The sequence below is a fragment of the Ranitomeya variabilis genome, chromosome 1, assembly GCF_051348905.1.
Source record: "Ranitomeya variabilis isolate aRanVar5 chromosome 1, aRanVar5.hap1, whole genome shotgun sequence".
Taxonomy (NCBI): domain Eukaryota; kingdom Metazoa; phylum Chordata; class Amphibia; order Anura; family Dendrobatidae; genus Ranitomeya; species Ranitomeya variabilis.
In genome coordinates, this window is record NC_135232.1 from 124918922 (window position 1) to 124944538 (window position 25617).

At 40.7% G+C, this 25617-nt stretch overlaps 1 protein-coding gene across 1 annotated transcript in view; it reads right to left on the reverse strand.

Moving 5' to 3' along the window:
- The window catches only part of EDIL3 (EGF like and discoidin domains 3), a 956986-nt gene extending 936125 nt beyond the window's left edge, over positions 1 to 20861 (reverse strand). The window contains exon 1 of the mRNA XM_077288684.1: positions 20192 to 20861. Coding sequence (XP_077144799.1) covers positions 20192 to 20258 — 67 coding nt within the window. The 5' untranslated portion in view covers positions 20259 to 20861. The remainder of the gene's footprint in view (positions 1 to 20191) is intronic.
- Between the last annotated feature and the right edge of the window lie 4756 nt (positions 20862 to 25617).

The window sequence follows — 25617 nt, forward strand, 5'->3', positions numbered from 1 at the left end:
TTTATAGTGTTATATATTGGTAGTATATGTATATTTACACTTTTGATATTTTATGTATGCACGTGCACTTTATTGGGGTACTCATTCATGGTTCCCCCTTATTTAATTCATCATTCTGTTATAATATATGTGGAGGAGGTAGACTTCTCCCTGTTATTTTTGGTCACTGTACTATGACACTTTTGTGGTAGTATTTACCCCTATATCTATAACATATGCACCTTTTGATAGCCAGGATGTGTAGTTATCCGCTGTGATCGCGTTTTCTCTAAGTCCTCCCCTTATTGCTCTTTCCTTCTTGTTGTTTTTTTCATTCTGTGACTCAGCCTCTTCCTCACGATGCCTAGTGCGCATGTCTTGCGTGGTCAGCGGTCGGGGCATTGTGGGCGGCGCCTTCTGATGACGTTTGCGGTCCAGTGGCGTCATCCGGCGCACCTGTGAACCGCGGCACCATCTTGGATGCCGGTCGCGATGCAGTTCCTGACGCGACCGAAGCGATACATGCGCCGTAAGTGGGCACATGTGGTCCGGATCACTGGGCTGTATAAAATCATGTCCAACATAACATACAACACTGCCCCCTGACGAAGCCGACGCGAAACGCGCGTTGGGGCTGCGGCGGTGATCTCTCTGGTACCTGACCTCATGGGTAAGAATTGTCTAACCGACTCTAGTCTTATGTATGCTGATTGGGCACAAATGGGTCCCCACTGAGGGTCTAACAATATCTGACTGGCAGTCATTTGGTTTAGGTGGTCCTGTTACCGTTAGAATATGCACTAGTAGCACCTTACAATGTAATGGTCTTAATGTACCAATCGGGGTGGTCACTGCTGTGATGTATTTTCAGTGTCTTCTGCAATATTCCCTTGCTGTCTTATTATTTTGATTGATTACTGTTTATAATATATTTTCTAACAATAAAAACGTGTTTTTTATCTTGTTCATAAATGGGACGTATACTTCGTTTTTTCTCTGGTTTGGTTAATGTGCTTTGGGAGTGTCCTTGATTGGCCCAATCTACTGCATGTGTGGCTATCTCTCTAGCATACGACGAGTATGTGTGAGAGATTAAAAGTATTTTTGTCCATTGTGGGATGTCTTTATTATTATTAATAAAAATTGGATATTTTATATACTCTGCATCTCTTCATTTTTCTGGTGATGATCGTCATCTCAATGAATATAGTCTTTTTAGGCAATGGGGCGTGACCATTAACTTTTTTCTAAGGCTGCCACCTTATGGATTACACCCAGGTGTCTAAAAAGACAAAAAATATATACAGGAGAAAGGAATCCATATTTCAGGAATGGAAGGGCAAAGGATGAATAAAATGATGCTATATTCATGAGAACAACAGAATTTACACCAGGTTTAAAAATGACAATTTTTGATAAGTGAAATGTCCTCTTTAACAACATACTGAACCCATTGCTTTGACAGATGACTTGTAATTGTCAAATCTGTGACAGTTCCACAACCTAAATGTAATACATTGATATGTCTCAATCTTCCTCACGTTAATTAGCAAAATCTAAAAAGAAAAATAACTTCCTTTGCACTTTTCTTTAGCTATAACCTTATGACAACCTTTCTCAGAAGTGTAGCCGAACTAAACTGCACATTTTGTTAATTGTATTATAATATATCCGTGGTTCACAGCTATTGTACAGGAAATGTGTTCTGCATTCTTTCATGTATCCTCAGTTGCTCCATTGCTAATCTCAGGTCAGCATGTTGTTCACCTTCCCCTGAGGTTTCCTGGTAAAGGCATGTCTTTGCTAGGCTTTTAAGGTCTGAACAGTTAGTGTTACCAAGGGGATATTTATGAAAATGGACTCATTGTAAAAAATTAATGTCTTCAGATCTCACTAAGGGATCACAACATGGAATATGGAGCATTCAATCTCTCCTGTAACTAGAAGGGTTGCTGAATTGACAAATCAAACAGTATAGTCAATGTAAGTGGAATTCTATATTCATGCTAAGAAGAAGGTAAGCTACCATAACCCCTTCACCCCCAAGGGTGGTTTGCACGTTAATGACCGGGCCAATTTTTACAATTCTGACCACTGTCCATTTATGAGGTTATAACTCTGGAAAGCTTTAATGGATCTTGGCGATTCTGACATTGTTTTCTCGAGACATATTGTACTTCATGATAGTGGTAAAATTTCTTCGATATAACTTGCGTTTATTTGTGAAAAAAATGAAAATTTGGCGAAAATTTTGAAAATTTCGCAATTTTCCAACTTTGAATTTTTATGCTCTTAAATCACAGACATATGTCACGCAAAATACTTAATAAGTAACATTTCCCACATGTCTACTTTACATCAGCACAATTTTGGAACCAAAATTTTTTTTGGTGACGGAGTTATAAGGGTTAAAAGTTGACCAGCAATTTCTCATTTTTACAACACCATTTTTTTTTAGGGACCACATCTCATTTGAAGTCATTTTGAGGGGTCTATATGATAGAAAATACCCAAGTGTGACACCATTCTAAAAACTGCACCCCTCAAGGTACTCAAAACCACTTTCAAGAAGTTTATTAACCCTTCAGGTGTTTCACAGGAATTTTTGGAATGTTTAAATAAAAATAAACATTTAACTTTTTTCACACAAAATTTATTTCAGCTCCAATTTGTTTTATTTTACCAAGGGTAACAGGAGAAAATAGACCCCAAAATTTGTTGTACAATTTGTCCTGAGTACGCTGATACCCGATATGTGGGGGTAAACCACTGTTTGGGCGCATGGCAGAGCTCGGAAGGAAAGGAGCGCCATTTGACTTTTCAATGCAAAATTGACTGGAATTGAGATGGGACGCCATGTTGCATTTGGAGAGCCCCTGATGTGCCTAAACATTGAAACCCCCCACAAGTGACACCATTTTGGAAAGTAGACCGCCTAAGGATCTTATCTAGATGTGTGGTGAGCACTTTGACCCAACAAGTGCTTCACAGAAGTTTATAATGCAGAGCCGTAAAAATAAAAAATCATATTTTTTCACAAAAATGATCTTTTCGCCCCCAATTTTTTATTTTCCCAAGGGTAAGAGAAGAAATTGGACCCCAAAAATTGTTGTGCAATTTGTTCTGAGTACGCTGATACCCCATATATGGGGGTGTAAACCATTGTTTGGGCGCAGGGCAGAGCTCGGAAGGGAAGGAGCGCCATTTGACTTTTCAATGCAAAATTGACTGGAATTGAGATGGGACGCCATGTTGCGTTTGGAGAGCCCCTGATGTGCCTAAACATTGAAACCCCCCACAAGTGACACCATTTTGGAAAGTAGACCCCTTAAGGAACTTATCTAGATGTGTGTTGAGCACTTTGACCCAACAAGTGCTTCACAGAAGTTTATAATGCAGAGCCGTAAAAATAAAAAATCATATTTTTTCACAAAAATGATCTTTTTGCCCCCATTTTTTTATTTCCCCAAGGGTAAGAGAAGAAATTAGACCACAAAAGTTGTTGTGCAATTTGTCCTGAGTACGACGATACCCCATATGTGGGGGTAAACCACTGTTTGGGTGCATAGCAGAGCTCGGAAGGGAAGGAGCGCTATTTTACTTTTCAATGCAAAATTGACTGGAATTAAGATGGGATGCCATGTTGCGTTTAGAGAGCACCTGATATGCCTAAACATTAAAAACCCCCACAAGTGACACCATTTTGGAAAGTAGACCCCCTATGGAACTTATCTAGATGTGTTTTGATAGCATTGAACCCCCAAGTGTTTCACTACAGTTTATAACGCAGAGCCGTGAAAATAAAAATTCTTTTTTTTTTCACAAAAATGATTTTTAGCCCCCAGTTTTGTATTTTCACAAGGGTATCAGGATAAATTGGACCCCAAACGTTGTTTTCCAATTTGTCCTGAGTACGCTGATACCCCATATGTGGGGGGGAACCACTGTTTGGGCGCATGACAGAGCTCGGAAGGGAAGGAGCGCCATTTGGAATGCAGACTTAAATGGATTGGTCTGCAGGCGTCACGTTGCATTTGCAGAGCCCCTGATGTACCCAAACAGTACAAACCCCCCACAAGTGACCCCATATTGGAAACTAGATCCCCCAAGGAACTTATCTAGATGTGTTGTGAGAACTTTGAACCCCCAAGTGTTTCACTACAGTTTATAACGCAGAGCCGTGAAAATAAAAATTCTTTTTTTTTCACAAAAATGATTTTTTAGCCCCCAGTTTTGTATTTTCACAAGGGTATCAGGATAAATTGGACCCCAAAAGTTGTTGTTCAATTTGTCCTGAGTACGCTGATACCCCATATGTGGGGGGGAACCACTGTTTGGGCGCATGACAGAGCTCGGAAGGGAAGGAGCGCCATTTGGAATGCAGACTTAAATGGATTGGTCTGCAGGCATCACGTTGCATTTGCAGAGCCCCTGATGTACCCAAACAGTACAAACCCCCCACAAGTGACCCCATATCGGAAACTAGACCCCCCAAGGAACTTATCTAGATGTGTTGTGAGAACTTTGCACCCCCAAGTGTTTCACTACAGTTTACAACGCAGAGCCGTGAAAATAAAAAATCTTTTTTTTCCCACAAAACTTATTTTTTGGCCCCCAGTTTTGTATTTTCCCAAGGGTAGCAGGAGAAATTGGACCCCAAAAGATGATGTCCAATTTGTCCTGAGTATGCTGATACCCCATATGTTGGGGTAAACCCCTGTTTGGGCACACGGGAGAGCTCTGAAGGGAAGGAGCACTGTTTTCCTTTTTCAACGCAGAATTGGCTGGAATTCAGATCGGATGCCATGTCCCGTTTGGAGAGCCCCTGATGTGCCTAAACAGTGGAAACCCCCCAATTATAACTGAAACCCTAATCCAAACACACCCCTTACCCTAATCCCAACAGTAACCCTAACCACTCCTCTAACCCAGACACACCCAACCCTATTCCCAACCGTAAATGTAATCCAAACCCTAACCCTATCTTTAGCCCCAACCCTAACCGTAGCCCCAACCCTAGCCCCAACCCTAGCCCTAACCCTAGCCCTAACCCTAGCAATAACCCTAGCCCTATCACTAGCCCTAACACTAGCCGTAACACTAGCCCTAACCCTAGCCCTAACCCTAGCCCTAACCCTAGCCCTAACCCTAGCCCCAACCCTAGCCCTAACCCTAACCCTAACCCTAGCCCCAACCCTAGCCCTAGCCCTAACCCTAGCCCCAACCCTAGCCCTAACCCTAACCCTAGCCCTAACCCTAGCCCCAACCCTAGCCCTAACCCTAACCCTAGCCCCAACCCTAGCCCTAGCCCTAACACTAGCCCCAACCCTAGCCCTAACCCTAACCCTAGCCCTAACCCTTGCCCTAACCCTAACCCTAGCCCTAACTCTAGTCCTAACTCTAGCCCTAACCTTAACCCTAACCCTAATGGGAAAATGGAAATAAATACATTTATTTTTTTATTTTTCCCTAACTAAGGGGTGATGAAGGGGGGTTTGATTTACTTTTATAGCGGGTTATTTAGAGGATTTTTATGATTGGCAGCCGTCACACACTGAAAGACGCTTTTTATTGCAAAAAATATTTTTTGCGTTACCACATTTTGAGAGCTGTAATTTTTCCATATTTGAGTCCACAGAGTCATGTGAGATCTTGTTTTTTGCGGGACAAGTTGACGTTTTTATTGGTAACATTTTCGGACACGTGACATTTTTTGATCGCTTTTTATTCCGATTTTTGTGAGGCAGAGTGATCAAAAACCAGCTATTCATGAATTTCTTTTGGGGGAGGCGTTTATACCGTTCCGCGTTTGGTAAAATTGATAAAGCAGTTTTATTCGTCGGGTCAGTACGATTACAGCGATATCTCATTTATATCATTTTTTTTATGTTTTGGCGCTTTTATACGATAAAAACTATTTTATAGAAAAAATAATTATTTTGGTATCGCTTTATTCTCAGGACTATAATTTTTTTATTTTTTTGCTGATGATGCTGTATAGCGGCTTGTTTTTTGCGGGATAAGATGACATTTTCAGCGGTACCATGGTTATTTATATCAGTCTTTTTGATTGCGTTTTATTCTACTTTTTGTTCGGCGGTATGATAATAAAGCGTTGTTTTTTGCCTCGTTTTTTTTTTTTTTCTTACGGTGTTTACTGAAGGGGTTAACTAGTGGGGCAGTTTTATAGGTTGGGTCGTTACGGACGCGGCGATACTAAATATGTGTACTTTTATTGTTTTTTTATTTTATTTAGCTAAAGAAATGTATTTATGGGAATAATATATATATTTTTTCTTTATTTAGGATATTTTTTTTATTTTTTTTTTACACACATGTGGGGAATTTTTTTTTGACTTTTTTACTTTGTCCCAGGGGGGGACACCACAGATCATTGATCTGGCAGTGTGCACAGCACTACACAATGTATTGATCTGTGTACCAACACTACCTCTGCAAAACACTTTTCTGAAGGCCGGTGTTTCTACAACCGACCTCTTGAGTTAAAACTGTTCATTGTATGCCATTCAGATGACTACTAGATGAATGAAGCTCTTTGAGTGAACTCTAACAGAGTGTAAAGCTGTCATCAGAGTAAAGCCCCCGTCTCACTAAGCGAGGTCGCTAGCGAGATCGCTGCTGAGTCACAAGTTTTGTGACGCAACAGCGACCTCAGTAGCGATCTCGCTATGTGTGACACGTAGCAGCGACCAGGCCCCTGCTGTGAGATCGCTGGTCGTGTCGGAATGGCCTGGACCTTTTTTTGATCGTTGAGGTCCCGCTGGGTAGCACACATCGCTGTGTTTGACACCTTACCAATGACCTCGTTGACAACTCAGACACTGAATCGTCGTCATAGCTCCCATGTGACATCGTTGTACAGGTCGCTACAGGTCGCTGGTGAGATGTCAAACAGTGAGATCGCAGCAGCGATCGTTGGAAGATCTCACTGTTTGACATCTCACCAGCGACCACATAGCGACGCAGCAACGATCCCTGACAGGTCGTATCGTTGTCGGGATCGCTTTAGCATCGCTAAGTGAGACGGGGCCTTAAGAGGGAGATACTTTGAGAAATGTAAGGTTTAACACATACTCTGGTGTGTTTCACATGTGTTTATTTTCTCATTGTTTCATATGAGCCCTTTTGGTGGTTTTACTGCCTTCAGTCTGAATCTACAATGTGCACATTCCAATAAGAACAAGACAAACCATTGAATGGACAAATGTGTCCAAACTTATGACTAGTACTGCACTACATGTATTTCCCATAAGACATTGTATGTGGTGGATGTGTGGAAGAGGTAGTGTGGGGGTAGTATGTGTGTGGGGGTAGTATGTGTGCGGGAGATAGTGTGTGGGGGGTGTTTGTGTACTAACATTATTTAGTTTAAGGCATAAATGTATTTATAATAGTACAGAGGAGAAGACTACACAAAGTGCCAATTATTTTTCAGCCAAGTAAAGCAAGAACTAGCCTGTCCTGCAGTAGCCAGAATCTGGACCCAGTAAGATACTTACAGTAGGTAGATAGGTAAGACGTAGTGCACACATCTTTCCAAAGACACTAATACCACTAATGATTTAACCATACTATATTGCTGAGCCCTCTGGCATATATTCTTGCTTTCCAGTCTTCCCACAGTAAACCTTAGCTTCTACATCCCGAATTCCGTATTAATGACATTACAAGCTTTTTCCTGAAGAGACATTCTTATGTCTTGTATCATGATGGTTCAGCAAAGAAGCTGCATACACACAAACCAATGTATTATATAACGTACATTTTGTCAACCACATAAACCAGTCTGATGAATCATTTAAACAGCTATACAGACCAAAATCTCTTGTCTAGTGCTTTCCAACATGAAGAACAGATGCAGACTGGAAGCCACATACACACGTTTTACAGTCCAGCAGCAGATTCAATTACACAGCTGTATGTGGTGTTATGTATTCCGAGCCTGAACCCAAGTTTCCAATTCAGTGTGGAAATAGATATATTAATGGCATTTAAAGTGCAACTCCAGAAAACAAAGGAATTTACACATAAACTCCAATATATATACAGTGGGGCAAAAAAGTATTTAGTCAGTCAGCAATAGTTCAAGTTCCACCACTTAAAAAGATGAGAGGCGTCTGTAATTTACATCATAGGTAGACCTCAACTATGGGAGACAAACTGAGAAAAAAAAATCCAGAAAATCACATTGTCTGTTTTTTTAGCATTTTATTTGCATATTATGGTGGAAAATAAGTATTTGGTCAGAAACAAACAATCAAGATTTCTGGCTCTCACAGACCTGTAACTTCTTCTTTAAGAGTCTCTTCTTTCCTCCACTCATTACCTGTAGTAATGGCACCTGTTTAAACTTGTTATCAGTATAAAAAGACACCTGTGCACACCCTCAAACAGTCTGACTCCAAACTCCACTATGGTGAAGACCAAAGAGCTGTCAAAGGACACCAGAAACAAAATTGTAGCCCTGCACCAGGCTGGGAAGACTGAATCTGCAATAGCCAACCAGCTTGGAGTGAAGAAATCAACAGTGGGAGCAATAATTAGAAAATGGAAGACATTCAAGACCACTGATAATCTCCCTCGATCTGGGGCTCCACGCAAAATCCCACCCCGTGGGGTCAGAATGATCACAAGAACGGTGAGCAAAAATCCCAGAACCACGCGGGGGGACCTAGTGAATGAACTGCAGAGAGCTGGGACCAATGTAACAAGGCCTACCATAAGTAACACACTACGCCACCATGGACTCAGATCCTGCAGTGCCAGACGTGTCCCACTGCTTAAGCCAGTACATGTCCGGGCCCGTCTGAAGTTTGCTAGAGAGCATTTGGATGATCCAGAGGAGTTTTGGGAGAATGTCCTATGGTCTGATGAAACCAAACTGGAACTGTTTGGTAGAAACACAACTTGTTGTGTTTGGAGGAAAAAGAATACTGAGTTGCATCCATCAAACACCATACCTACTGTAAAGCATGGTGGTGGAAACATCATGCTTTGGGGCTGTTTCTCTGCAAAGGGGCCAGGACGACTGATCCAGGTACATGAAAGAATGAATGGGGCCATGTATCGTGAGATTTTGAGTGCAAACCTCCTTCCATCAGCAAGGGCATTGAAGATGAAACGTGGCTGGGTCTTTCAACATGACAATGATCCAAAGCACACCGCCAGGGCAACGAAGGAGTGGCTTTGTAAGAAGCATTTCAAGGTCCTGGAGTGGCCTAGCCAGTCTCCAGATCTCAACCCTATAGAAAACCTTTGGAGGGAGTTGAAAGTCTGTGTTGCCAAGCGAAAAGCCAAAAACATCACTGCTCTAGAGGAGATCTGCATGGAGGAATGGGCCAACATACCAACAACAGTGTGTGGCAACCTTGTGAAGACTTACAGAAAACGTTTGACCTCTGTCATTGCCAACAAAGGATATATTACAAAGTATTGAGATGAAATTTTTTTTCTGACCAAATACTTATTTTCCACCATAATATGCAAATAAAATGCTAAAAAAACAGACAATGTGATTTTCTGGATTTTTTTTTCTTAGTTTGTCTCCCATAGTTGAGGTCTACCTATGATGTAAATTACAGACGCCTCTCATCTTTTTAAGTGGTGGAACTTGCACTATTGCTGACTGACTAAATACTTTTTTGCCCCGCTGTATATATATATATATATATATATATATATTATATATATATATATATATATACTGTATATAAATCACTAATTCTGATGTGTCTTTTTAGTAAATACTTCTATTCCTAATGGAATAATGATTCAGAAGTATCTTCACCTTTTACTGTGCATCGTGCTGTTCCTCTCATATTCTTTGTAGAAATCTATAAAGACATTGACAACTGTTTCCAGTCCTTGCATTTTGACACAATCTTGTAGCAGTGATTAGTAGTGTTGAGCATTCCGATACCGCAAGTATCGGGTATCGGCCGATACTTGCGGGTATTGGAATTCCGATACCGAGATCCGATACTTTTGTGGTATCGGGAATCGGTATCGGGATTAATATCAATGTGTAAAATAAAGAATTAAAATAAAAAATAGGGATATACTCACCTCTCCGGCGGCTCCTGGACTTTACCGCCGTAACCGGGAGCCGTTGTACCTAAGAATGCGCGCTTGCAGGGCCTTAGATGAGGTCACTGCACTCTGATTGGTCCGTAGCGGTCGCGTGATCGCTACGCGACCAATCACAAAGCAGTGACATCACCTAAGGTCTTTCAAGCGCTTGAAATACCTTAGAAGACGTCACTGCTTTGTGATTGGTCACGTAGCGGTCACGCGACTGCTACGCGACCAATCAGAAGCTGCGGACGTCTTCTAAGGTATTTCAAGCGCTTGAAAGACCTTAGGTGATGTCACTGCTTTGAGATTGGTCGCGTAGCGGTCACGCGACCGCTACGGACCAATCAGAGCGCAGTGACCTCATCTAAGGCCCTGCAAGCGCGCATTCTTAGGTACAACGGCTCCCGGTTACGGCGGTAAAGTCCAGGCTGCGTCGGAGGGTGAGTATATCCCTATTTTTTATTTTAATTCTTTCATTTACACATTGATATGGATCCCAGGGCCTGAAGGAGAGTTTCCTCTCCTTCAGACCCTGGGAACCATACAGGATACCGTCCGATACTTGAGTCCCATTGACTTGTATTGGTATCGGGTATCGGTATCGGATTAGATCCGATACTTTGCCGGTATCGGCCGATACTTTCCGATACCGATACTTTCAAGTATCGGACGGTATCGCTCAACACTAGTGATTAGACAAGGTCAGACTGTGTGGACATCCCCAACTGGTGTACTGTGATATGATTCTCTCACACGAGAGAATTGTATCACAGGTGTGGAGAAGATGGAGACCTTCATTTCTCCATCTTCTGCATTGTCTATGCCTGCATAAATAAAACTGTACTCAGACTTGTTTGGCTGTGCGTCATCTGATTTGTAGAGCCACTCGCAGTATGCTGCAATTTATTTGTATCATAAAATCATAGATCATAGAATCATAGATTCATAGAATCATAGAATTATAGAATCATAGATTGTTAGAGTTGGAAGGGACCTCCTTGGTCATCTGGTCTAACCCCCTGCTCAAAGTAGGATTTACTAAATCATCCTAGACTGATGTCTGTCCAGCCTCTGTTTGAAGACTTCCTTTGAAGGAGAACTCACCACCTCTCGTGGCAGCCTGTTCCACTCATTGATCACCCTGTCAAAACATTTTTTATAATATCTAATCTGTGTCTCCTCCCATTCAGTTTCATCCCATTACTTCTAGTCTTTCCTTGTGCAAATGAGAATAAAGATGATCCTTCTACAACGTGACAGCCCTTGAGATATTTGTAGACAGCTATTAAGTTTTCTCTCAGTCTTCTTTTTTGCAAGCTAAACATTCCCAAATCCTGTAAACATTCCTCATAGGACATGGTTTGCAGACCAGTCACCATTCTGGTCGCTCTTCTCTGAACTTGCTCCAGTTTGTTGATGTCTTTTTAAAAATTTGGTGGCAAAAACTGAACACAGTATTCCAGATGAGGTCTGACCAAAGAGGAGTAGAGGGCAATAATGACTTTACATGATCTAGACTTTATGCTTCTGTTAATGCATCCCAGAATTGCATTTGCCCTTTTTGCTGCTGCATCACACAGTTGACTCATGTTCAGTCTGTGATCAGTTTACCAAAGTCTTTTTCATATGTGCTGTTGATTAGCCCTATTTCTCCCATTCTGTATATGCTTTTTTCGTTTTTATTGCCCAGATGTAGTACTTTGCATTTTTCCCTGTTAAAAATAATTCTGTAGTGGCTGCCCACTGCTCCAGTTTATTGATAACTTTTTGAATCTTCTCTCTCTCTTCTCTAGTATTAGCTATCCCTCCTAGCCTGGTGTCATCAGCAAATGTAATTAGTTTACCCTCAATTCCTTCATCTAAATCATTGATAAAAATGTTGAACAATACAGGGCCCAGGACAGAGCCCTGTGGTACCCCACTTGAGACATTCTTCAACTGGATGTGCAGCCATTTACAACCATTCTTTGGGTCCAGTCACTGACCAAGTTATGAATCCACCTAAAAGTTGCCTTGTCCATTCCATATTTAGTCATTTTTTTCAATAAGGATTGTGGGAGATACTTTGTCAAATGCTTTGCTTAAGTCAAGATATACTATATCTACAGCATTTCCGTGATCCACACAGTCAGTGATTCTGTCATGGAAGGAAAAAAAGTTCGTCTGACATGACTTATCAACCCATGCTGACTCTGTTTAATCACTTCATTCTTATCCAGGTACTAACATACATGTTGTTTAATAATTTGTTCAAAGATCTTTCCTGGTATAGACGTCAGACTCACTGGCCTATAGTTCCCTGGTCCACCTTCTTCCCCTTTTTGAAGATAGGAACAACATTTGCTCTTCTCCAGTCTTCTGGGACTTCTCCTTTTCTCAAGAATTTTCAAAGATTATGGAGAGTGGTTCAAAACTTTGTTCTGCTATCTCCTTCAGTACTCTGGGGTGTAATTCATCTGGACCTGGAGACTTGAATTCATTTATGTTAGCTAAGTGTTTCCTCACTATCTTTCTGTTTATAGATATACTGGATTCTTCTATTGTTTTAATAGGACAGTGAAAATCAGTTGATATTACATTTCCTTTCTGAGAGAAAACAGATGCAAAATAGGAATTTAAAAGTTCGGCCTTTTCAACATCCTTTCTTACCATTTCATCATTTTCATCCTGTAAAAACCCTATAGCATCTTTTACTTTTCTTTTACTTTTGACATGTCCCCAAAATCTTTATTGCTTTTGAAGTCTCTTGCAAGCCTTAATTCATTGTCAGCTTTAGATAATCTGATTCGTGCCCTGCAGGTTCTGCAGACAGCATTATATTCTTCTTTAGATATGCTGCCCTCTTTCCATTTGATAAACATTTCTTTCTTCTTTTTTAGCATGTGTTTAAGTTCTGTGTTCATCCATCCTGGTTTACTTAAATGCTTCATATTCTTCACTCTTTTCTGAATTGTTAGCAATTGTGCTTTGAGAATTTCATTTGTCAAGATTTCCCATCCTTCTTGGACATTTTTGTCCTTAAGGATATCCAGCCATTGGATCCCTCTGATTCTTTTTCTGAGTCCCTTAAAATCTGCCTTTCTGAAATCTAACCTTGATGTCTGAGTCTATAAAGGTCTTCCTCCTCTAGGCCATATCAGCATGAGAAAAACAAAACGCAGATCTGCACCGCCCCATAGCACCCGTTTGATGAATACATCAAATGTAAGTGAGCCTTTACATTGATATCAACAACAATGACACTTGGATGTATTCCTGCAGAGAGGACATCCTATCTTCTCTTCCTCTTTGACCACCACACTTACGTAAGTACGTGTGATAGAGGCTGCTGCAGACTTGACTTGTGTAGTGGCATTTGACACTGATATGTGATGAGAAAGGTGGGAGGAGGTGGAACAACGCTATTCTCACAAATAGACAGGATTAGTAAATTGATGAGTAAGGGATATTTCTTGTACAAAAGTATAAAATTTTTTGGTTGTTTGACCTTCAGACCAGAATGTACACCATATTGGCTTTAAATTAAGCAGGTGCCTTTTTATAAGTAAACTTGTCATCATAATTTAGACTCTAAGGCTACTTTCACACTAGCATTTTTCGGCGGACATCGCAATGCATCATTTGGGAGAAAAAAAGCATCCTGCAAAGTTGTCTGCAGGATGCGTTTTTTCCCCATAGACTTACATTACTGACGCATTGCGACGTATCATCACACGTCGCAACCGTCATGCGACGGTTGCATCGTGTTTTGGCGCACCGCCACCACAAAAAAAGTTACATGTAACTTTTTTTTGCATCAAGACCGCCATTTTCAACCGTGCATGCGAGGCCGAAACTCTGCCCCCTCCTCCCCAGATCTTGCAATGGGGCAGCGGAAGCATCCTAAGACTGCTTCCGCTGCCCATGTTGGGCATTTTTTGCACAGTATGCGTCGGTACGTCGGGCCGGAGCAGCGTAACGGCCCCGTACGGACGCTAGTGTGAAAGCAGCCTAAGCCAACACACAACCTTACAATATTCCAATAGGTATACTGGTTATTGCTTCATCCATGCTGGAGCTGCCTTCCAAGCCAGGACTGCATGACTACTCGTGAGTGCTGGACCGCCCCATGACTATTCTATTCACAGATTCATAGCAGAACTTTATTGTTTCCTTTATGCTTCAAAGGAAATTTCAGAGAGAGACATTTTTTAGAAAGTTATTGTAATTCTATAAAGCATTGTGAACTGCTTTGGAATCTGTATATGTGATAGTATACAGGTGTCATTTAAATCATTATCAGAACAACTAAGCAGACTATTTATTTTTAAATAGTTGAAGATATTTCTGGAATTTAGAGAGGACATTTCAACAAATTTGACATGTTGAGCTGGACAAAAGATGTAAGAGTGGCTGCAGAACAGAATAAAATGTTTTTTTTTGTTTGTTTTTTCTCAAGTTCGGCTCTCTGTTGCAGAGATTTTAACAAGGTTTTGGCACTTAATGACTTAACTTTTGTTTATGTCCAAGTGGGTGATACCAGGCAGAAACAAATAGAGGGAGAAGTACATGCCCCCAGCAAAAGTTGTCTTATAACACCGACTTAAATTTGACTAAAGTTAACTCATGAGGCACCAAATACTTTGCTAATATCTCTGAAATGTGCAGGCAAAATAAAGAGAGAATAATGTTTTATTTCACTCTTCAGCCACTATTACATCAAGTGTCCAGTCAACTTGTAAAATTCAGCGAAGGATCCTCTTTAATAATGTAAATTATTAAACTATTCACCATAGTACATTTATGGATGTGCATTATGTTTGCATAGAAAAAAAAGTGATAATCTGAATAATATTTTCTACAAGGACTTGTGTATCAGCGCTTGTAAGAGACAGAAGCTTGACCTGTGTGCTTTATCCATTGCCCTTTATTAGAAAGATAATTACAGACATGCATCAGGTGCAGCAGACGTGGAGGACAGGAGTTATTTACGAGAAGCTTCTATACCGTGCTGTTTCTAGAGACAAAGTTGGCGGTAATCTTATTATCTTCTCATCTCTGCCACATTTAGCCAATTTATTCATTTTCTTTAGATTTCATCCATTTGTTTAGTAAGATTATGCTCCATTTGAAACAACTTGACTAAAGCTGCAGATACAAAGGCGACTCATACCATGATTAAGTACAAGTTTGTTCGAAATAAGTAAGTTCAGTCCATGCTGCTATGTTTATTTGGATGTTTTTTTCTACATTTTTACACATTTGCTGATAAAGAAAACATTTTTTATCAAGAAATGCTGGATTGCCTGATCTTTTGGGTATGAAGAATAGCTCAATATGCTCATGTAGTTTTTGGTTCATTTAGGTACTATTGGTTTATTTAGCAGTGGTGAGAAGAGAAGAGCATACCCAAGCTTAAATGTTTCGGGGGTTCATACCGGACAGTTAGTGTATGGTAATAAATACTGAACATGGAATTCTCCTGGAAGTCCATTGCAGTGTTCACAGTTCCCTGGGAAGTGAGAGAGAGGGAGAACTGTTCTAGCTGAAATGTTAGAGTCCCTACTGTCTTCAATTGGGTTTGGGTTTTGTTACTCAAACTGAACTTTGGAATAAAGTTTGGGTTGGGAACCAGAACCCGGACTTCCAGGGGTCGGTTCATCTTTAGTGGTGAGCTAAAATTCAACTGGACATGGCTGATCAGAATCTAATCTATTTGTGGCACTTTCGTAACTGATGTGAACACCTTACATAATAATGTTTAAGGCAACTGAATTACCAAAAAGAGTATAGAAACAGGGAACTTTGTGTAGAAAATCTCTGGACAAGGTTGTTGAAAAAATGTACATTTGATTTTGACCACTATTTAAAGAGATCTATGGGTATGGAAGAAAAGTCTGCAGCTATTTTGTGAGTTCACACTGCGGAATGATGACAGCGTATGCACCATGACAGTGTAGGCGAGTGGTGAGTCAAGTGACTTTATGGATGCGATTTGCAGACTTGTGGTCAGGCGCTGACTAGACTCATGTGCTTCTCACTTCTATTGAGAAGAGCTGGTTATGTCTAGTTGGCAAAATGAGGTCACGTGACACGGAGAATACACAGGAATTGCCTACTGTCGCCATTCAGCAATCTGCAGTCTTGTAGAATGACAGCAGAATTTTCTTCTCAGTCCATAAAACCTTTTTAACCTATAAATGGTCCTTTTCGAAACACTGAGTATTATTTGTAATATACATCACTCTATGATTAGAAATCTGATGATGCGATGACAATCATGTAATGTCTACATCCCTGTTGTAGAACCAACTAAAACTAACAAACAAAACTACACAGCACGATGCACTATTTTATCGGGAAACATTTCACGTATCATCACAGGAACCAGACAGACCTTATTAAAGTCAGTGGGGTCTCTCTGGTGCTGCTGGTGCCTTGCATGCAGGGGGCCTTGAACTTCCATTATTTTAGGATTTCTGTTCATATGATGAAAAATAAAATACGGAAATAAGAACTCAGAAGTGAACTGAGATTAAAAATGTCTGATAAACATCTGTCTCATATAAACTAGACTATAATATATATATATATATATATATATATATATATATAAATATATATATATATATATATATATATATATATATATATATATATATATATATATATATATATATATACACACAAACTATCTCCAACCTAGCCTGCAGTTGTAAGCACAGTTTTGGAGTTGGAGTTGCACCACAGTTGAAAAAAGCCTAAAATGTTGATTCTCCATGATGCTCTATACGTCCATTACTGGTTGATATAAATGCCATCGTCTTATAAGTTTATAAAAAAGAAAGTTTAGGCACTGGTTGTGTGAGCCATAAATGACAAATACCAGGTTCAAATTGAAAACGGCTACAGTCCGTTTGGCTACTTATTTAAGGATAGATAACATTTTGAAGCACTTAAATTGCGAGGCTACTGTGGGCACCGACCAGACTCCAAAAATTCCATTAGTTTTCACTCATCGGGAAAACAGAAAATCATCTTGACTTGTTCCTTAATGTAAATGTTAAAGCGCACTAAACCTAGAAGCCTCAGTAATTTGGCAAATAACACGTTTTAAGGAAGGACGACATTCAATTTTACAGCTCGTTGGCCAGGCTATTGGCATTCCAAGGTACTTAAAAATCAGATATCATAATTTGAAACTTTTTTAGCCATCAACTTTGAGTTTAGGAAAATTGGGCATTTGTTATAAAAGAGATCTTTTCCTGCGAGAGAAAGAAATCATCTATTTTCCAAATCGGATTTCATTATGCAGGTTTTTTTTTCCAGAATGGACTACATTAAACTGATTGATCATCTCTCACGGAAAGAAAGAAGGATAGATATGCTAATACTTTGGTAAATGTTACATTAGAGATCATCACATTACCTTAAAATTATAAATCTGTGATGGATAAAATAAAGGGATGAAAAAGTAGGTTTTACTTCAAATGAATATTTAATTGACGAGTGGGTTTCACAGCAAGTGAATAATATCAACTCTCACGCTTTCAATAGTTCATTTTAGACAGAGCAGGGAATTGAAGCTACCCAGAGAAGTCAATCTGTAAAACAAATGAATTTGTCTAGACCATAATGGGGTACATTTTGCTTAAAGGATTAAGATATGAGCGTTAGCCACTGTGACAGATTGCATAATATCACGTGCTTCCTGCCAGTGTGTCTAATGTTATTGAATTTTTCGACTGCCCCATGTTGGTGAATTATTAAAGAGCTAATACAATATTCAGTTTGATGACTGATCCATTGGTTTTCCTTTCAAAGGAGAAATGACCCCATAGCAAAATAAGGACTCCCATAACCCTAGAATATCGAGGGAATGTCTGAGTTCTGTCTCCTATGGATATGGTTCCCGAAACAGCAAGAAGCAGCAAGAGTTTATATGAAAAGAACTAAACAGTTCCATAAACAAACCACAAACCCAGCTCGTAGAAGCAACAATCGTTTCCATGTTAATGAAGCTCATTTTTCCTCTTCCAATCTATGAAGTCGCCTTCTATTTATACTGTGTAGCATCATTAAAATAACATCTGTCTGAATATGCTGTGATGGAACTAACATCTGCCACAATGCAATATAAAAAGGATACATATTATCACACAAAAGAAGTAAAAAAAGAAAAACAATAACAACTTGGTTTTCCCTTTCTCAGAAGGGCAGTTACTGGTGTGGGTGGCATCTTTCTGTCCAAATTATGAAAATTCTGTAGTCTTCAGTGTCTCTTATGGCAATTTATGCAAATGATATGAATCACTTCCTAATCATTAGTCGCTGGCTCCATAGAGTCATACCTTAGGTATGTCATATATCTGCCCGTCTCATGGTATTAATAGGATAATAGCTTCTGAAAACATCAGCTAGACTGTCTGATACTGACTACCTTTAGGTTTCATACCCTATAAAAATGATCCATCCATCCATCCATCTATCCATCCATCTATATAGCAGAGTTGAAATTGAATGAGATAAACTAATCAGTTTTTTAATGGCCTGACCATGACCATGAGTAGTAAATCTGCAGCGGCTGCCTTTAGACCTCTCTTGCCCTCATCAACTAAACTAAAGGGCTATAGGGAATTACCGGAAAGGGGAGCGGGTGGCTATTAGGTTGTATACAGGGAGGGGGTTGGTGGGGGAAATAAACTTCCTTTCATCTCTGGACCTAAGTGCAGGGTCAATCAATACCAAGAAACACAACGGAAAATATGTCTCTTAAGAGAGGACTCATTTGCTGAGCTCAAGTGCTTATTAAAGCTATTCCGGATACCTTTTGACTTTTTGTTCTAATCTATACTCTAATGGCAGCAGTGTTGGCTTTACTGATTGCAGACTTGTTTCCTTACAAGATAAATCTATATGCTGCACTGTTGCCAAATAAACAAAATGCATCCAGGCTTTTTTTTGTGCAGTCCCTCTCATTTAATGGTGTTTTTCCCGCAGATTGATACAGATGTTCTAAATCACAACTCTTCATCGGAACAGAGGTTGACAACATAGAAAAATGAAGTGGCAGAAGTACTAAGGGAGAAGGGATTTATTTTATGGATGCGGTCACTCCCATAGTGATATTTATATTAATTTGGGAGATCAGATCAGCGCCTGGTCACACAATTTAAAGCCCCAAAGGCTTCATTATCTTTCAGGCAGTGAAAATGAACTACACAGTCTGGTAAGCACTAATCTCATCCATTCCTTTCATCCTTAGACCAACTCCTACAAGCCAAGACGAATCGGTATATTTAACAAGACCTTTCCCCCTTCCACCTAGGGAACTTAGGGAGCTGTTCCATCTACAGTGCTCATGGAGGGCAGATAGGTCTCTGGAAGGCATGGGATGCAGCGCAGAGTGAGTCCAGGTTGGGGTAAAAAGTCTAAGCAGTGCTTGGGGCAGGATCAGTGGAGGATCAAAACAGGGAACAGGTGCAGGAGAGGACAGAGCCAGAGCCAGTGCTGATGTACTGATCACAGGTGCAGCCTGACGCAAGAGGAAAAGGGAATTTAGGAAATCTGGAAATAGAACTGACCAGGTGACCATGGAAGACAGTGATCCCGGACAGGTGTGAAGCCTGGAAGACATCAATGCACTTGGGCACATGAAGAGGGGATTCATTGTGCATGTAAAGTTATCCTTACATTTGCTATTTAGTTTGTGTTTGGTTGCCATTATTTATTGCATACTTCAATTTTCATCCTTTATTCCTACTAGTTTCCCTATGCTACTAGCTGCATCAGAGACTACATGACCTGACACAAGTAATAAAATAACTTGGGACTGTTCCATAAGCTTCATTTCCAAGCATGGCTGCATCTTGCATCACCAGAAGGAAGCACAAAGACTGTTCCTTAAATCCTTCTAACCCTTGATAGGGATTACAATTAAGCTCTCTTGCCATCATCTCATTATACACCATTTGCTAACCAGACTCAGGTCTGCAGATGGCAGAGGGGGTAATCCACATGGGGATCAAGCACGACCTCATCGCCTCCTGTGCCCAATTACCACCTCAATTCCTTGCAGGACACGTTACACCTTCTGATGGAAGCGATGAAGTTGTCACACAGTAAAGTCTTCACTTACCTGTCACTAGGAGTGGTGCCCAGAAGCTGACACTCAGCAGGAGGCTTGTCACCTCCTTAAAGATCATGTTTTGGGTGGTGTCACAACAACCAAGGTAAAAGATCCCTCCAAGGAAGCCCAAGTCCTGTACAATAAGGGCAATGTAGAACTCCTTCCTCCACAGTCAGTGGCTGATGAGAGGAGTAGTCACTGCGCCTGATGTGCGATTTATATCCGATGGTCTGAGGACAAGGAGACAGCTGAGTGCTGTGTATACAAACACAGGCAACGTGCCCGGCTCCTCTGCCTGCGATCAGACAAGTAGCTCCTTCTGCTGGGAGAATGAATGAAAAGACAAGAAGAGACTGGGAAAGAGAGAATGGAAAGAGGGAACGTGGCTGCACCGCCCAGACACCTGCTCCTCCTGCTGACTTACTTCATCCTCCTCACTTGGGCTTTGCTTCTGCTCCTGCCTTATAGGCACTGGAACCTGTGAGGAGGGAGCAGCAGCTGTGGCTCTTCTGGAGGGAGATCCCAGCTCTGGGCTGCAGAGGATCCAGGCATGTGATGGCTGGGAGCTGAGGCTGGGAGGATGCTGAGCACAGGAGATCAGTGCACAGATTTACATGCACGGTACACAGCTATCCCAGTAGCATTAAACTGGTGTGGCTGGGCTGCTTCACATGCAGGCAGAATGGCTGAGGCTGCTGGAAAGGAGGGGGAGCCCTGCAACTGCAACATTGGCTGGTGATAAATACAGAGATAACCATCAACACAATCATCACAATATGTAGAGGGAGCATATGTAACACATATCACATGGAGATCACACTAGTATACACTCTATCCAGAGATCCTACTGCAGCAATGTGCGGAGAATACTGAAGGGACGGAGACCATGCTCTTTAGGGGATCGTTCAGACAAACGTATTACATGTCCATCCATGTGTGGAACTGATGCCGATACACTGACTAATGGAACGTTTTTACACACAGACCGCTATAAAAAAAATAACAGAACTACTTTGATCAGTGTCCTGGATCAGACTCACCCATTATAAGTCAATGGGTCATAAAAATCGGATCCGATATGGGCTACCATCCATATATCATGTGTTTCCTGATAAAGACATGTCAATAATAAAGGAAAAAATATATCTGACCTTTTATTATTTAAGTTTATCATGTACAAACAGATCCAATATGGGTTACCATCCATACGTTGTGAGTTTTTCAGGGATGCATTAGAATTATATAGATAACGGTATTAAATTAATCGAACATGAAAAAATGGACACACCGATGACATTAAGATGAAAAATCATCATTCATTTCTGCACAGAAAATGGCCGATTTTGCATAGGTTTGTGTAAATCTGACTTTACTGGGATGCTAGTCAGCGGCTGCAGGTCGCAGTAGTTTTTGAATGGGTGTACTGATTTATACATGTAGAGGTGTTGAAAATTTGCTGAAGATAAGGATCTGATCCATAGCCATCAGGAGTGATTCTGACACTAACATTAAATGAGGGAATGTTAATATTTTAGCCATTTCCTTTGAAGTTGGATCAAGGTCTGATGGTAAAGACCGATGACAAATGTATAAATGATGAGGTCGATATATGAACAGTTGGTCTCCATTGATTACTGCCTTTTAATTAATGGCGCACCATTCTGTTAGCACGGCTTCACTTTTATGGTGGGATTCTCTCCATTTAGAAAGACCCTGTTTAATACTAAGGAACAAAGAAATTTACACTGATCACCATTAACCCTTAACATTAAAGACTATGGACATTTAAAATATTCTTATATTTTTGCTGTTTTAGGCTAAAAAAATTTTCAATTGGGTTTTGTAGCTTTGTAGCTCCAAGTGTCTCTGCCCTCTGCCCCTCTTATCTGGCAGACACGCCGACTTACTCACCGCCGCGGTCTCTGTTACTTTCTGCTTCGGCTGCTGATGCCCAGGGTGTGCTCAGATGGCTGGCCACTGTGCTTAAGGCACGTGCGCAGTCCCATCCTCTTGAAGGGACAGTGAGCTCCATCCAAAAATGTCCCCAGTCAATGGCTGGGAGACACTCATCATTTAAAGCACCTCTACCTGAAGGGAGGTGCTTGTGCAACGTTGTAAGTTTGTTCCTAACTCTTGTTAGTTCTCAGGTCCCAGTGCTTGTATTCCTGTATACCTGCCTGTCTATTAGCCGTGCCTGCCCACCTGTCTATCAGCCGGTCCAACCTGCACCTGCCAGTGCTCATCTGTACGTTAGCAGGACCAACTGTACCTGCCAGCACTTATCTCTAGATCAGCCAGTCCACACAGTGGTTCCACCACCCAGCCCATTACAGTTTTGCACCATTTACCTTCTATAGTCTCCATCTTGCACTGTCTATTGCTGCAGTATGAGACAGTTAAGAAGCCGTCAGTCGGCCTGTTCTGACAGGCCGGTTATAGCTCTTATAACTGTATTTATCTATATTTTATTGGGCTTCTTAGGCTGAGTTCACATCATGTTTTACCTTAATTTCAAGTGTTCCTTTGGGTCTTACGTCTGAATCCCCACAACAGAGCACACATTATGCTCAATAGCCCTGCAAGCGCATATGCCCAAGTCCTGTTTTGTAAGGGGGTTCGGACATAAGCCCCGATGGAGCCACTGAATGTAAGGTAAACGTAAAGTAAAATGTGATGAGAACCCTGCCTAGGTTCATCTCTTTTGGTTTGGTTTTTATAAATCAGCTGAGAGGAACTCAATAAAAGATTGATAAAAGTTTTACAAACTCGCTTCAGAACAAGCTCACTGACAGATTATTATTTTACTTCATTCAGTATTCAGCAATTGTACAACAAAGCAAACAGCCTGAAAAGCCAAACAGTGCAACATTTTTAATGAAACCAAATTGCAAAAAAATGTAATTTTAGTCAAAAATAATAAAATACATACATTTAAGTAAAAAGAAAATAAGAAAAATAATGCACACGGCATCTTTTTCAATCAAAGCTTACTAAAAATTGGCTACAAAGAACGTAGATAATGCACATCAATGTCACCACAAATCTCTGAGCATGTGTTCTGTCTTTTGTCGCTTCTTTTAATAGTTTCAGGCTTCAAAAGTTGAGTGGTGGTTAAAAGAAGTAGTATATTTGCATGACAGGTATTTTTCACCTACTGGTTAGGTTTATAGTATAAAGGATGGTAAAAACAGCCCTTCAGACCCAAAATAAATGAAACTGGGTTGTTGGGTTTCTTACACACAGGATTAAAAACTGATATGTGAATTGGTCCTAAGAAGTAGGAAAATTAACCATTTATAATGATTTCAGAGACTTTGATAGTGGCCAAATTGTGATGCACAGAAGACCGGGTCAGAGAATCCATAAAGCGGCAGGTCCTGTGAGGTGTTCCCAATACCCAGTGGATAGTGCTTTACAAGAGGGGTATAAACAGTCACGTAATGATCATCGTTGCAGAATACGCAACCTTAACCAGGTCCAGAGGTGTATAGGGCCCACTGACGCCAGCAGCTATATGGAGGACATACGGACACAGGATGTAAGACATTTATACCAGAATGGGGAGCATATATACCAGGATGGGGAGCATATATACTGTACCTGGTTGGGGAACATATACACAAGAATAGGGAACATATATTCCAGGATGGGGGCCATAAATACCAGTATGATGGACATACATTCCAGGAGGGGTGACATATATACCAGAATGGGGGGTATATATACCAGGATGTGGACATATACTGTACACTAGGATGGGGATCATAGATGGGGCCCACTGACGCCAGCAGCTATATAGGGGACATATATACTAGGATGGGGCTTGCTGACACCAGCACCTATATAGAAGGCTTATATACCAAGAAGGGGGAACATATATACCTTTATCTGGTACATACATTCTAGGATGGGGGTCATATATACCAGGACAAGGGATACAAATACCAGGATGGGCTCAGGATGGGGAACATATATACCAGGATGGGAGACATATATTCCAGGATGGGGGACATATGTACCAGGATGGGCCCAGGATGGGGGACATATATATTGGATGTATACCTAGTACATGCCAGTCTTAATAAAGTGCTCGCCTGAGTGCACTTCCTGATTCATTAAGCGGCGTTTTCTGCATCTGATATCCAGAGTGCGCTGTTATTAGAAATGAATGCCAGTCCCCAGCATACATTTCTGGAGTAAGTTACAATAAAATTACGCCCCGTCATGCCCATGTCCCAAACATGCTACAGCCATGTTGGCATAGCTGGTCCCAATATTTTCGTGCAACTGCTGCTTATTACATCTTAAAAACTAAACCCAATGTGCCCAAACTGCATTCTTACAACACTTTTTGGATCTGCTGCTATTGCCTTGCTTCTAGATGCCTGAGGACACCTCAAGAGGTTCTGTGGTTTCCATACCTCAATAGACCACAACTGTTTTAGTGACATGAGGAGGGCTTCAAAAAATATTTAAGTGGGTTTTGACTGATTGGTAGAAGTCAAACTGGTAATAATAAATCCTGTTATAGGGTTTTAACAAAGCAAGCATCAGATTGGGTAGGAACACACTACTTTCATAAGGGAATGATAACAACACCTGTCAATTCATTTTTAAGGGAGGGCACAGAAATGGCACGACATACAGGTGTAAGAATAGCTGCTCCGATAAGTATTTCCTAGATGATAAGTTATTTTGCAGTAATTCTCTAACACAACGTATAGTCTTTGTACTTTTAGAGGTTAAATTGGATTAATATACAGTAGGAGGACTACATGGCAAGGTTATACCATAACTACTAGCTCCTCAATGCCTGAGAAGAAACAGGCTGCTCTCGGCTATGTCAGGAAGGCTTCTTTGTTCCCTTTAATGCACAGCCTTAGAAATCTCATTGAAAGTCACAGATGTCCTTTGTTAGTGCGGCAGAATTGCTCTGTCACCTGTGAATTGTCATGGCTCCTGGTGCATTGTGTGTAACACTTTCAGCACAAGCGTCCTCTTTCCTCTATTTTACTAAGATTGCATTAAAGTTTAAAGACTTTTTTTTCTGTGAATTAAATCCTTCTTTAAATGCATATTGGATGTTTAATCCTTCCAGTGCCAGCAGCACCAGTAGCGGAATCCTGTACAACCCTCGGTGCCCATCTGACACTGAAGGGATTATGTAGTCTCATTTTAATTTGATTTGTATTACTTTTGTTTTATTGCATTTCTGCAGAGTCTCCCAGTATAAAGATTTAATGTATTTATAGCATTGTCTCAATTGGATATGGTATGGTAATTGTAAGAACGTTTAGCGAGAAAATATCTGGGGCATGCTGTGAAGATGGCAGAACAGTTAGCAAAACCTCATTTTAGGATATGCATTCATTTCATACAGGGATAGGCTGGGAAATGTAATATATGCATGCAATAAGCTTCGTAATCTTATTTTA